This window comes from Neovison vison, chromosome 2, assembly GCF_020171115.1.
Source record: "Neovison vison isolate M4711 chromosome 2, ASM_NN_V1, whole genome shotgun sequence".
In the NCBI taxonomy this organism is placed as follows: domain Eukaryota; kingdom Metazoa; phylum Chordata; class Mammalia; order Carnivora; family Mustelidae; genus Neogale; species Neogale vison.
The window spans coordinates 55,363,375-55,378,242 of record NC_058092.1 but is presented as its reverse complement, the minus strand read 5'-3'; the positions used below and the strand labels follow the sequence as shown (position 1 = coordinate 55,378,242).

Here is a 14,868-nt window from a genome sequence, read left to right as displayed (position 1 = left end):
TGTATATCACTCTGTTTATGTAGTTTGCCCAGTTTTTACACAATTATAATACCTTTCTCATCAATTTTCAAAGCTTTTTTTGTATTAAGGATACTTTTTGACTGTCATTTGAGTAAAATATTTTTCCCTAGTCTTTGGTATGTCTTGACTTCCATTAGGATGTCTTTTGCCAGCGACTGTCTTTTCCTTTATAGTTTCTGTATTTTCTGCTTTGCTTAGGAAGATCTCCCTTAGTGAAAGATTGCACAAGAAATCTACTAAGTTTTATTCTGATAGTTTTGTTTTCTATCCTTTGCATTTAAATTTAATCCATATTACATTTATTTTTATATAATGAGAGGTGTTTGATTTTCATCTTCTTCCAAATTGACAGAAAAATTTTTCCTGCATTATTTATTAAATGAACCATCTTTTGCTCATGGAAATTTCATGTCACTTTAGTCATATGTTGTTTTCATTATACTTGGAACTATTATAGGGCCTTTATTCTGTTCACTGCTCTATTTATCCTAAATTAGCCACATGTTATTTCAATTGCAGTAATCATATGGTAAGTTTTAATATCTTTTTTTTTTAAAGATTTTATTCATTTACTTGAAAGACAGAGATCACAAGTAGGCAGAGAGGCAGGCAGAGAGGGGTGGTGGGAAGCAGGCTCCCTGCTGAGCAGGGAACCCAATGCAGGGCTGGATCCCAGGACGCTGGGATCATGACCTGAGCCAAAGGCAGAGGCTTAAACCACCGAGCCACCCAGATGCCCAGTTTTAATATCTTTTCAAAAAATTGTCCATCATTATAGATTAGGTTTTGGGGGGAATTTTTGTGGCTATCATGAGACAGACTGTTCCATGTGGATTTTTTTTTTAAGATTTTGTTTATTTATTTGACATAGAGAGAGAGAAATCACAAGTAGGCAGAGAGGCAGGCAGGGAGAGAGGGGGAAGCAGGATCTCTGCTGACAGAGAGCCTGATGTGGGACTCGATCCCAGGACCCTGAGATCATAACCCAAGCCGAAGGCAGAGGCTTAACCCACTGAAGCCACCCAGGTGCTCCCCGTGTGGATTTTATAATTGTGTTATTTTTCCCCCTAAATTTCATTGGAATTACAATTTGAATTGCATTACATTTGCACTAATTCAGGAAACATATTCTAAGATATTAAGAATTCCTATCCAAAATATATTACTATAATAACTTGGGAGTTTTATTCCTTTTAATATCTTTTTGTAATATTAATTATGTAGGTCTTGTACTTAAAAATATATTTTTTATTTAAACTTAACTTAGTTAACATATAGTGTATTATTAGTATTAGGAGTAGAAATTAGTGATTCGTCAGTTGCATATAACACCCAGGGCTCATAACATCAAGGGTCCCTCACTCATCTTCCCTCTAGCAACCCTCAGTTTGTCCCCCATAGTTTGTCTCCCTCTCTGCTTTCAATTTCTTTTTCCTTCCCTTCCCCCACGTTCATTTGTTTTGTTTCTTAAATTCCCCATATGAGGGAAATCATATGGTATTTGTCTTTCTCTGACTGATTTATTTTGCTTAGAATGTATTATACCCTCTAGTTTCATCCATGTTATTGTGAATGGCAAGATTTTATTCTTTTTGATGGCTTAGTAATATTCCATTGTGTGTGTGTATATGTGTGTGTGTGTACACACATACCACATATTCTTTATCCATTCATCCATCAATGGACATGTGGATTCTTTACATATTTTGACTATTTCGACATTGCCACATAAACATTGGTGTGCATGTGCCCCCTTTGAATTACTATTTTTATATCATTTGGATAAATACCTAGTAGTGCAGCTCCTGGGTTATAGGGTAGTTCTATTTTTAACTTTTTGAGGAACCTCCATGCTGTTTTCCAGAGTGGCTGCCCCAGCTTGCATTTCTACCAACAGTGTAGGAGGGTTCCCCTTTCTCTGCATCCTCGCCAACATCTGTTGTTTCATGAGTTATTAATTTCAGCCATTCTGACAGGTGTGAGGTGGTGTTTCATTGTGGTTTTGATTTGTATTTCTCTGATACCGAGTGATGTGGAACATTTTTTTCAGGTATTTATAACCCATTGGTATATCTTGTTTGGAGAAATGTCTGTTCATGTCTTCTGCCCATTTTTTGACTGGATTTTTGTTTTTTTGGGTGTGGAGTTTGATCACAGTTCTTTATAGATTTTGGATACTAGTCCTTTATCTGATATGTCATTTGTGAATATTGTTTCCCATACGGTAGTTTGCCTTTTAATTTTGTTGATTATTTCTTTTGCCCTGCAAAAGGTTTTATCTTGATGAAGTCCTAGTAGTTCATTTTTGATTTTGTTTCTTTTGCCTCTGGAGATGTGTCTAGCAAGAGGTTGCTGTGGCTGAGGTCTAAAAGGTTGCTGCCTGTGTTCTTCTCTAGGATTTTGATAGATTCCTGTCACATAGTTAAGCTTTCATCCATTTTGAAATGATTTTTGTGTATAGTGTAAGAAAGTGGTCCAGTTTCATTCTTCTGGACAGCATGTGGTTGTCTAGTTTTCCCAACACCATTTGTTGAAGAGACAATCTTTTTCTGGGCTCTTATTCTGTGTGTGTCTCTCTATCTATGAGTCTGTTTTTGTGCCAGTACCATACTGTGTTAATGATTACAGCTTTGTAATACAGCTTAAGTCTGGAATTGTGATGCCTCCTAGCTTTGGTTTTGTTTTTCAACATTACTTTCGTTATTCAGGGTCTTTTCTGCTTCCATACAAATTTTAGAATTGTTTATTCTAGCTCTGTGAAAATGCTGGTGGTATTTTGATAGGAGGTCTTTGATAGGCGGTATTTTGATAGGAGGTCTTTGATAGGAGGTATTTGATAGGAGGTATTTGATAGGAGGTCTTGTACCTTATTATGTTACCTTTCTATTTACCACTTTTATTTGCCACTGTGAATGAGAAATTTCTTCCATATTCATTTCTAAAAGATTGTTTTGGTACAAAGAAAAATCTTGTATTTTGTATATTCATCTTATCTCCAGCAACCTTGTTCAGTTATTGAATTAAATTTAGTGTCTGCTTTACTAGTCTCTCTTGAGCTTTCTAGGTATAGAATATTGTTATCTATGAATTAAAAGATAATTTTATCTCTTCAAGTATTTAAGCTGATTGCTTCACATTCTTATTACACAATTCATAATACAACATTCAGTATTGAGATTAATATGAGATATGGTTGTGGATGCTAAGGATACCAATGTGAATGAAGAAGATGAATACAGTATATATTCTAATGGAAGGCAAACATAAATGTGAGAAATATTAAATAATGACTGAGGAGAAAAGGGAGTATGGAAAGGGGATAGGAAAACTTAGTGGGGGAGTAGAGTTTAGACAAGGTAGCTAAAGAAGGCCTCACAGGGAAGGTAACTACAAGAAGAATTCTTAATAATGGTTATAATGTAGGCATTTCTTTCATGCTCCTAATTTTAATGGAAACAACTTTAACATTTCAGTGCTCAGTATGATGTTTGCTGGTTAAAATATTTTAAAAAATAAATAAGAAGTCTTTACATTATATATGTATATATAATATTGGTCATCTCAAGAGTGTTATTCTTTTTTTTTTTCTTTAAAGATTTTATTTATTTATTTGACAGAGAGAGATCACAAGCAGGCAGAGAGGCAGGCAGAGAGAGAGAGAAGGAAGCAGGCTCCTGGCTGAGCAGAGAGCCGGATGTGGGGCTCGATTCCAGGACCCTGTGATCATGACCTGAGCCGAAGGCAGTGGCTCAACCCACTGAGCCACCCAGGCGCCCCAAGAGTGCTATTCTATTACAAATTGCTTAAGAACTTATTTTCTTATAAATAGCTTCCCAATTTTATCAAATACCTATTTAACTTATCATATGATATTTTAAAATATTTTTTATTTAATATCATATGATATTTTTCTCTTTTGTTATGATGAAGAATGACTGATAGCTTTCCTTATGTTGAAATTTTTCTGCGTTCTCGGAATAAATCTATTTTCTATTTATTCTTTAATTTGGTATTTTGTTTATCAGAGGAACTGAATGTGTTTTTTATTTATTTGTGGCTTTTGTTAATTCAACTTGATAGGAAAATAAAACAAATTCATGTTTAATGAGTGACATGATATACTTGATTATGTTCTATATAATCTAGTATTCATTTTGATTTTTTGTTTGCATGGCTAATCCCTCTTTCTCACTTACTAATTTAGAAATGCTATTGTCATTTTCTATGTTGTTGCTGCTTATTTTCCACATTCTGCTAAATATATTAAAATCTCAACTTCTTTATTATGATTCCAGTTCTCTTCTCCACTGAGGTGAACCCTTTAGAAGCCAGGTGGTCAAACTATATGGCCCATGGGCCAAATATGCCCAACTGTCTGATTTTGCATGGCTCACCTGCTAGAAAGGTTTTTACTTTTTAAATAGTTGGAAACAAGTCAAAAGAAAAATAACTTCATAATACTAGAGGAAAATGTAAAATTAAACTTTCAGTTACATAAAGAAACTTTTACTGAAACACAGTAACACTTGGTAACTTACTGTCCGTAGCTGCTTTTATCTCAATGGCAGAGTTAAATAGTTATGTTGGAGACCATATGGTCTTCAAAGCTGAAAATATTGACTATCTTGCCCCTTACTGATTGCTGGCCTATACTTACGGATAGTTCCTAATTGTCTAATTTTCCTCACATCGACCCGGTTCTCTGAGTGGGTCCTTAGAAGGCTTTCACTTGTGCTTATGAAGTGGGATGCAGCTGTGGTGTTAATTTTTTAGCTCTCCTACCAAAGTAAAGTTCTTGATATAGAATAAATTTTCTTAAAGAAAAAAATAAAGATAATGCATTTTTATGATTAACTAACAACATATGGTTTATTTTTCCTTAGTTTCAAAATGAAATAGTGGCTCTCGAAGTTTTTGTATTTCTCATATGAATTTTGAAAGTGATTTCCCAGGACCCCCTGCACAAATCAGGCTGGGTATTTTGTCCTTTCGACAGTTAGATGATCCATCCTCATTGCTGTCTGTGAGAAGCAACAGTTTTCCTTTTTTGATTACAAATGGAAAGTGAAACTTAATGCTTCCCATACTGGTTATACTGGTTTCCTGCCTTGCTAAGTAGGGAAATAGCCTCGTGGGTGGGTGGAGAACCACAAGTTTCAAGTTCTGTCCTGCACAAGGGTGGAGGGGGTGTGTTGTGTACTGTAGTTAAACTCGTGATGAAAGAAACTGAGGAGAAATTACAGGAAACTTTAATCAGATACTTAACATATTTAAGCCTCAGCAAAACCTTATAGTAGTGTTCTATGTTCACGCATGTGAAGAAGGGAAGAAAACTGTAAGCTCAAATGGACACAAGACAGGAAAAAATAAGTAGCAATAAGTAAAAACATTAAGAGAAACTAGGAAACTAGGAAAGTACTGAAGTGAAGGCAAGACATCTGATTGAAAGTATGAAAACAGGGAGAGATTAGCAAAAAGAAGCTAAATTTGGGGATGAATAAGATTTTATAATAAGTGTGGACTTGAGGAAGAGATTTTTGACATTCAAAGATGGCAGTAGCAGATAATTAAAAGTTTGAACTGAAAGGAACCAAGTAATCTAGGGTATTACTTTATGGTGGTGAGCAGAAATTCTTTTTTTTTTTTTTTTTTTAAAGATTTTATATATTTTTTGACAGACAGAGATCACAAGTAGGCAGAGAGGCAGGCAGAGAGAGAGGAGGAAGCAGGCTCCCCGCCAAGCAGAGAGCCCGATGCGGTGCTCGATCCCCGGACCCTGGGATCATGACCCGAGCTGAAGGCAGAGGCTTTAACCCCCTGAGCCACCCAGGCACCCCATGAGCAGAAATTCTTTACGAAAACAGGATCTGCAGGAAGAAACTGGATGTCTAGAGTAAAGGTCAACGATGGGTTAGACATTTTACATGTATATTCTTTCTCTGTCTCCAGGGCAAGAACATGAGCAGTGGTCATTGATCACTGATTAATAACAAGCAGTGATCATTATTATAATCATTTTTACCTTTCAGAAAACTGAGGCTCAGGACATTAGCCACTTTGCCCAAAGTTGCACGGCTAGGAAATGTTGGAAGCTAAAATGAGTATATGTCTTCAAATCTGTGCTTAAAAAACAAAACAAAATAAAACAAAACAATGACAACAAAAAAATGACTTCAAACAAAAAACAACTACATCACATTGCTGCTCAAAAGAAATGAATTCAAAAGAGAGCTGAGGTAGAATGGGGCCAAAGAAACCCTTGGCAGATTTGGCAGATTTGGCCTGGAGCACTACTTCCCACTGTTTGCAAGAGCATCATGGTGCTATAGTAAATGGAATCGATTCTCTAATTTCCCTTTCTGTATTTTCATTGTTAGTGTATAAGAAAGCCACTGATTTCTGCACATTGACTTTGTATCCTGCCACGCTGCTGAATTGCTGTATGAGTTCTAGTAGTTTGGGGGTGGAGTCTTTTGGGTTTTCCATATAAAGAATCATGTCATCTGCGAAGAGAGAGAGTTTGACTTCTTCATTACCAATTTGGATACCTTTTATTTCTCTCTGTTGTCTGATTGCTGTTGCTAGGACTTCTAATACTATGTTGAACAAGAGTGGTGAAAGTGGGCATCCTTGTCTTGTTCCTGATCTCAACGGGAAGGCTGCAAGCTTTTTCCCATTGAGGATGATATTTGCTGTGGGTCTTTCATAGATAGATTTGATGAGGTTCAGGAATGTTCCCTCTATCCCTATACTTTGAAGCGTTTTAATCAGGAACGGATGTTGGATTTTGTCAAATGCTTTTTCTGCATCAATTGAGAGGACCATGTGGTTCTTCTCTCTTCTCCTATTAATTTGTTGTATCACATTGATTGATTTACGAATGTTGAACCATCCTTGTAGCCCAGGGATGAATCCCACCTGATCATGGTGGATAATCTTTTTAATGTGTTGTTGGATCCTGTTGGCTAGGATCTTGTTGAGAATCTTAGCATCCATATTCATCAGTGATATTGGTCTGAAATTCTCCTTTTTGGTATGGTCCTTGCCTGGTTTGGGGATCAGGGTAATGCTGGCTTCATAGAAAGAGTCTGGAAGTTTTCCTTCTGCTTCAATTTTTTGAAACAGCTTCAGGAGAATAGGTGTTATTTCTTCTTGGAAGGTTTGGTAGAATTCCCCAGGGAATCCGTCAGGTCCTGGGCTCTTGTTTTTTGGGAGATTTTTGATCACTGCTTCAATCTCGTTATTAGATATCGGTCTATTCAGGTTGTTGATTTCTTCCTGGTTCAATTTTGGTAGTTTATATTTTTCCAGGAATGCATCCATTTCATCAAGGTTGCTAAGCTTATTGGCATATAACTGTTCGTAGTAACTTCTGATGATTGTTTCTACTTCCTTGGTGTTAGTTGTGATCTCTCCCCTTTCATTCATAATTTTATGAATTTGGGATTTCTCTCTTTTCTTTTGGATTAGTGTAGCCAGTGGCTTATCGATCTTATTGATTCTTTCAAAAAACCAGCTTCTAGTTTCATTGATACGTTCTACTGTATCTCTGGTTTCTCCCTCATTGATCTCAGCTCTAATCTTGATGATTTCCCTTCTTATGTGTGGAGTTGGTTTGATTTGTTGTTGATCCTCCAGTTCTTTAAGGTGTAGAGACAGCTGGTGTGTTCTGGATTTTTCAATTTTTTTGAGCAAGGCTTGGATGGCTATATATTTTCCCCTTAGGACCGCCTTTGCTGTATCCCATAGGTTTTGGACCGAAGTGTCTTCATTCTCATTGGTTTCCATGAATTGTTTCAGTTCTTCTTTGATCTCCTGGTTGATCCAAGCATTCTTAAGCAAGGTGGTCTTTAGCTTCCAGGTGTTTGAGTTCCTTCGGAACTTTTCCTTGTGATTGAGCTCCAGTTTCAAAGCATTGTGATCTGAGAATATGCAGGGAATAATCTCAGTCTTTTGGTATCGGCTGAGTCCTGATTTGTGACCCAGTATGTGGTCTATTCTGGAGCACCAAGAACCATAAGATACCTGGGAATAAACCTAACTAAAGAGGTAAAGGATCTATACTTGAGGAACTATAGAACACTCATGAAAGAAATTGAAGAAGACACAAAAAGATGGAAGACCATTCCATGCTCTTGGATCGGAAGAATAAACATCGTTAAAATGTCTATACTGCCTAGAGCAATCTATACTTTTAATGCCATTCCGATCAAAATTCCACCGGCATTCTTCAAAGAGCTGGAGCAAATAATCCAAAAATTTGTATGGAATCAGAAGAGACCCCGAATCGCTAAGGAAACGTTGAAAAACAAAAATAAAGCTGGCGGCATCACCTTACCTGATTTCAAGCTTTATTACAAAGCTGTGATCACCAAGACAGCATGGTACTGGCATAAAAACAGACACATAGACCAGTGGAACAGAGTAGAGAGCCCTGATATGGACCCTCAACTCTATGGTCAATTAATCTTCGACAAAACAGGAAAAAATATACAGTGGAAAAAAGACAGTCTCTTCAATAAATGGTGCTGGGAAAACTGGACAGCTATATGTAGAAGAATGAAACTCGACCATTCTCTTACACCGTACACAAAGATCAACTCAAAATGGATAAAAGACCTCAACGTGAGACAGGAATCTATCAGAATCTTAGAGGAGAACATAGGCAGTAATCTCTTCGATATCAGCCACAGCAACTTCTTTCAAGATACGTCTCCAAAGGCAAAGGAAACAAAAGCGAAAATAGACTTCTGGGACTTCATCAAAATCAAAAGCTTCTGCACAACAAAGGAAACAGTCAAAAAAACAAAGAGGCAACCCACGGAATGGGAGAAGATATTTGCAAATGACAGTACAGACAAAAGGTTGATATCCAGGATCTATAATGAACTCCTCAAACTCAACCCACACGAAACAGACAAACACATCAAAAAATGGGCAGAAGATATGAACAGACACTTCTCTAATCAAGAAATACAAATGGCTATCAGACACATGAAAAAATGCTCATCATCATTAGCCCTCAGGGAGATTCAAATTAAAACCACATTGAGATATCACCTTACACCAGTTAGAATGGCCAAAATTAACAAAACAGGAAACAACATGTGTTGGAGAGGATGTGGAGAAAGGGGAACCCTCTTACACTGTTGGTGGGAATGCAAGTTGGTGCAGCCTCTTTGGAGAACAGTGTGGCGATTCCTCAAGAAATTAAAAATAGAGCTTCCCTACGACCCTGCAATTGCACTCGTGGGTATTTACCCCAAAGATACAGATGTCGTGAAAAGAAGGGCCATCTGTACCCCAATGTTTATAGCAGCAATGGCCACAGTCGCCAAACTATGGAAAGAACCAAGATGCCCTTCAACGGATGAGTGGATAAGGAAGATGTGGTCCATATACACTATGGAGTATTATGCCTCCATCAGAAAGGACGAATATCCAACTTTTGTAGCAACATGGACGGGACTGGAAGAGATTATGCTGAGTGAAATCAGTCAAGCAGAGAGAGTCAATTATCATATGGTTTCACTCATTTGTGGAGCATAACCAATAGCATGGAGGACAAGGGGCGTTAGAGAGTAGTAGGGAATTTGGGTAAATTGGAAGGGGAGGTGAACCATGAGAGACTATGGACTCTGAAAAACAGTCTGAGGGGTTTGAAGTGGCGGGGGGGTGGGAGGTTGGGGTACCAGGTGGTGGGTATTATAGAGGGCACAGCTTGCATGGAGCACTGGGTGTGGTGAAAAAATAATGAATACTGTTTTTCTGAAAATAAATAAATTGGGAAAAAAAAAAAAAAAAAAAAAAAAAAAAAAAAAAAAAAAAAGGGCATCATGGTATGTGAACAGATAGCAGCAGGGAAAAGTGGAAGCAGCAGAGGTGTTGGGAGTGATCACTTCCTTAAGAATTTTGAGAATAAAAAAGCATAGTAAATTACCAATAAGTATTTAATATTGAGTTTTTCTTAATGCAATGGTTGAATAATATCTAGAAAGACAGGTCGAGTAATGGTCTCAACAAAGTAAGGGCTCGTTCTCTAAAATGCTACATTTAAAAGCTCTAATTTCTTAACTGTTGTTTTTTAAATCATCCTCTATACTGGATAATTCCCAACATTTTTTTTTTTTTTAAATCAGTGAGCTGAAATAGCGCTTAATTTCCCAGCACATAATCTATTGAACTCTCTTGTAGGGCCCCCCTATTACATTTTCTTTAAAGTCATTCTGTTCACAATGACAATAGACAACAGCACTGATATTTCCATTCAAGATACCAATGTGTTTTTGAGATGCTGATGTATTTATTTCTTATGATATCTGGCAACAGAAATGGATCATATAGAGATTTTTTATAACCAAGATATAAAGAAATAGAAGCTTCATTTAATTTTGGTTTTGGGGGAAATTTTCGTATTGATTCTGGGGGAGGTTTTCGTGCTGATATTCCCAGAGTTAACTATATTTTTAGTAATTTGCTATTAGTACTCACTATAGATGCTGCTGCCGCCACTAATGAATATTTTATAAAGCAGGAGGAAGATGTTAGGTTTCAATTTGGATGACTGCCAAGTCCAAATCTCTCATCTTGATGTAGCTCAGCTCCAGTCCCACTTTTTCAGCTGCCTCAGGCTATTTCCATCTGAACGGCCGTTATTAACTTAAATTCAACAAGTGAAAAATCAAGTTTGGTGTTTTAGTCCTCAAATTCTTCCTTGCTGGCTCCTTTATTTTTGCTACCAGGACCATTGATGTAGTTGCCCAGACTCAAAACTTTCAACTACAATCATGGGAGCTACTATTGATTGAGGGCTTCCCATCTGATAAGCGCTTAGTAAACATGTATTATTGCTTGTTTTTAGCAAGCAAGGCGACCCCTCCAAGCCCCTTGCTTAGAGCCACTGTTGGGCTTCATGGGGCTGGCTCTGATAGCTGCCCTCTTCACCACCTTCTGCCGCAGTCTAAAAAACTCTGTGAGGTGGATACCAGCTTTATCACTGTTTTGCTTTAAGATGAAGAAGCTTTGGCTTAAGTGAGTTATGTCATTTACTTAAGGTCACTTACTTAACTAGTGACTAGGACAGCGGGACTCAGATCTGAGATTGAAAACATCCAGAGCCTCTTGGTCACCTGGGACTCCTCCTTCCGATTTGCCTCGTCATGAAAACTGTCCCTAAACCGTCCCATTCAACTGTCCCCTCCTTTCCATTTCACTCAGTTTAGCTTCTCATTACCTCTCCCGTCTCTTGGGTGGTCTTCCTGCTTTTTACTGACAGATTCGTCTTCTTAAAGGGTCACTGCTCATACCTGAGGAGCTGAATGAAAAGCCTTCAGACTACTCAAGTGTAGCTTTCCTGCCCAGACATTCAGGTTACCATCCACGGACCCTTCCAGGCTGCGTTCTAACCACTTATCTTCATGAACACTGTGTTTTATCCAGTCTAGATGTCTTCCTGTACTCTGAACACCTCTGTCTGTTGAAATTCTACTTAGCAACTTCATAGTCCAAGGAAGTGCTACTTCCTTCAGAAGCTGTGCCCAATTCCCTTGAGCAGATAAAGGTATTCTGGACTTTTCTTATGAAAACATATTCTAGCCTGTACTGTGGTCATTTGTGTACTTATCCCTATAGCATCCCAGTTCCTCTGGAGTTAAACTCTGTGTTACTATTATCTTTGTTGTTGGTAACTAGGTAGCAGAGGGCAACCAGTGCCTGTGATCTTACTTGAAAGTTAAAATGTGTTCAGTTTTATTGTTTGGTTCTGTCAGGATATGTGGTCCATGAACTCAAGATGTTTTCAGTCTAGTAATTCACAATCTATTATTCACAGATTACCTAGTGAACAATCAGGAGCCCAACTATGAGAGGTGAAAGCAGAGAGAGAAGAGGAGGGAAAGAATGGATGGAGAAGGATTTAGAGAAAAGACAAGACTAGAGTTTGGGGGCGCCTGGGTGGCTCAGTGGGTTAAGCCGCTGCCTTCGGCTCAGGTCATGATCTCAGGGTCCTGGGATCGAGTCCCGCATCGGGCTCTCTGCTCAGCAGGGAGCCTGCTTCCTCCTCTCTCTCTGCCTGCCTCTCTGCCTACTTGTGACCTCTGTCTGTCAAATAAATAAATAAAATCTTTAAAAAAAAAAAAAGACTAGAGTTTGATGCTGAAAAGTAAAGAAAGTTGCTTTAAGTGAAAGGGGGTGTGCTGAGTAGGGAAAAGCATGAGTGAGGGTTCTGCAGTAAGGGTGGGCACGGCAGGTCTGGGAAGGAGGACGTCACTTTAGGATGAACCCCAATTGGGAAGGCAAAATACTAGGAAAATTCAGGGTGTCTCAAAGTAAAACAATTCTCTCAAATTTACAGTGTCATTTCTTTAAAAAAAAAAAAAGTTTTATTTTTAAAACCGAGATACAATTGACATGGTGTAAGTTTAAGGTATACAACGTGTTGACATGATACATTTGTATTTTACAATATGATTACCTCCACGGTGTTAGCTAATGCATCCATCAAAGCTTCCTGTCATCAGGCTTTTTGTGATAACCAGCACTCTTCCAAGTTAGTCGCAATTAGTGGGTTTTTATTGTATATTCTTATGCTGCTATATAATTTCTAGATTTCATCATTGACTGAATTATAGTATATGGCAATAGGCTGTTTAACTGACTCTTTTTTGCTTTTTAAGTACTTTCATGTTTTAAGGTTTTGATTCTAACACAGCCTGGGACAGATGGTAAGAAATTATCTCATGGATGAGATGTTAGGACTCTAAAAAAATAAAGCCGTAAAAAAAAAAAAAAAAAAAAAAGCCGTTTTTGTAGTGGACATTCTAACTGCTAAGGAATTTTCTTCATTCTGATTTACTCATGTGAAATTGCAGTAGGATTGCCCCTTCTACTGCTCCAAGACAAGAGATGTTCACAAATGTGTAATGAAAATATGCAGCTCATTTACTTACTCTCCTTATGATCTAATCCAGATTCAAAAGTGGCCTATGGAGATGGACAAATATTGGTTGTGATGAATTATTATACATATTCCCAATAAGGCAGTAACAGAAAAAAATAAGGAAAATTGACTAATTCATTTTGAAAAACTACCTTAAAAGCCAGAACAAGTAGAAGGAAAGGGATTTTAAAAGTGTATATATATATACATATATATATATATTTTAGTACAGATTCTTTTGGGGGAAAATAAGACATCAATACATTTTAAAGCTATAAAACATTGACCGTTTTCCTATTTGTTAAATTCTTTTTGATATGAATGACACATCAGTTTTTTCTCTTAAGACTACAGCGTTTCTAATTTTCTCCACATGTGTACAATTGGTCTTTGACCTTTAACAAATGTCCTCTGGGCAGTTCACTCACCATCCGGGAACAACGTCTCGGCATCATTTCATATGCACACAAAGGGTTGAAAGCTCTGTAAAAATAAATGATCCATGGGACAAGCTACATTAACTGGCAGAATAATAAGCTATTTCAGCCCCCTGTAAATTTTAGCACCATCCATTCAAAGCTGCACTGGGTCACTTTTGCACTAAATTCATAGGAACAAAATAGTAAATACACATGTTTTATTTGTTAATAAAACATGTGCCAGCTATATATTTAATGTAAAAAGTTTGTTAGCCAAGGAAAACCCATTTAAAGAGTGTTTATTTAAAAGCGGTGTCTCTTTCCAATAGATGATTTTAAGTGTTACAGATACATTTCCTATTAAACATCATGTATATTTAATACGGCAATGTCTATTGCAGTGCCCTAAAAGCCTTTGTTCACTTTAGAGTTTCCATTACTGTAGAGCCGACATTCAGTTCTCCCACAGTTTTGTAAAGTGCAGGCAACCCACAAGAGCTTCTAGTTTTAGCTAGAACAGCCCCGTGGGACGATGATAATTGTTATGAAATCATTAATTCTACCTCAGCAGTTTCAACTGTCAGGTACATGTAACAATAATTGCAGTTAATGAATGCTGCTCAATTTATTAAGCACGAAATGAAAACCAGTATTCTTTTATATGCAGCACTGAGACACATTCACGTGTATCATTTGTATACCATGCTGAATATTCTTCTGCCTGTTATTGGTCAGGGTATATAGCCATGTTTGTTTGTTTTTAACTTCTCTTCATTAAAAAAAAACACAGGAAATTTAAATTCTTGCTATAAAGAGCAATTAAAATAATTAGTACCAAAAGTAAGAATCCATGTCTATGAGGAACAATCCAGCAGAACCAAGACTTGGTTCCTCCTCTGGATAAACAAGAGTCTTTCCTGTGCCTCCCTTCCCTACCTCAATTCTTAGAGGAGCATAAAAAAGTCCAAAAATTCCAATTGTTTGAAATATTAGTGTTGTTTCTTTCTCAAACTTTTGGGCAGTAAAGCTTTCGTGTACATAGATATGGTCTATTTTGATTTAAAAAAAGTAAGAACTGATTTATTTTCAGTCACTCAAAGTAAACTGCATAGACGCTTGCAAGAGCAAAGAGAGAAGAATTTCTGAAAACAGAAGATGAGAAGGTGTCACTTTTCGGATCCCAGAGGCACCTGCTTCCAATAAGAATGCTCTGACTCTTCCGTTGTCCGATGTGAACAATTACAATTAGCTTGTACCGTGGAATCATCAGGTCCTTGACCTGGGTTTTAATAACCTAGAAATTGAAAGAAGAATAGCAAAAAAAGATCCTTAATTAGTCACTCTGAAACTTAGGAGTCTTTATCTTTGTCATAAATATGGTGGATTTAAGAAAATCACATGATGTGTTGTAGATAATTTTAGCAACTGTTGTAGAAACTTCACTATGATTTCCTTTAAGCACTAGTCTTCTGAGATAGGACATTTAGAGAC

At 37.3% G+C, this 14,868-nt stretch overlaps 1 protein-coding gene across 1 annotated transcript in view; it reads right to left on the bottom strand.

Annotated features, from left to right (window-relative positions):
- Window positions 1-12,510: 12,510 nt before the first annotated feature.
- The window catches only part of DYNLT5 (dynein light chain Tctex-type family member 5), a 28,199-nt gene continuing 25,841 nt past the window's right edge, over window positions 12,511-14,868 (bottom strand). The window contains exon 5 of the mRNA XM_044236429.1: window positions 12,511-14,671. Coding sequence (XP_044092364.1) covers window positions 14,468-14,671 — 204 coding nt within the window. The 3' untranslated portion in view covers window positions 12,511-14,467. The remainder of the gene's footprint in view (window positions 14,672-14,868) is intronic.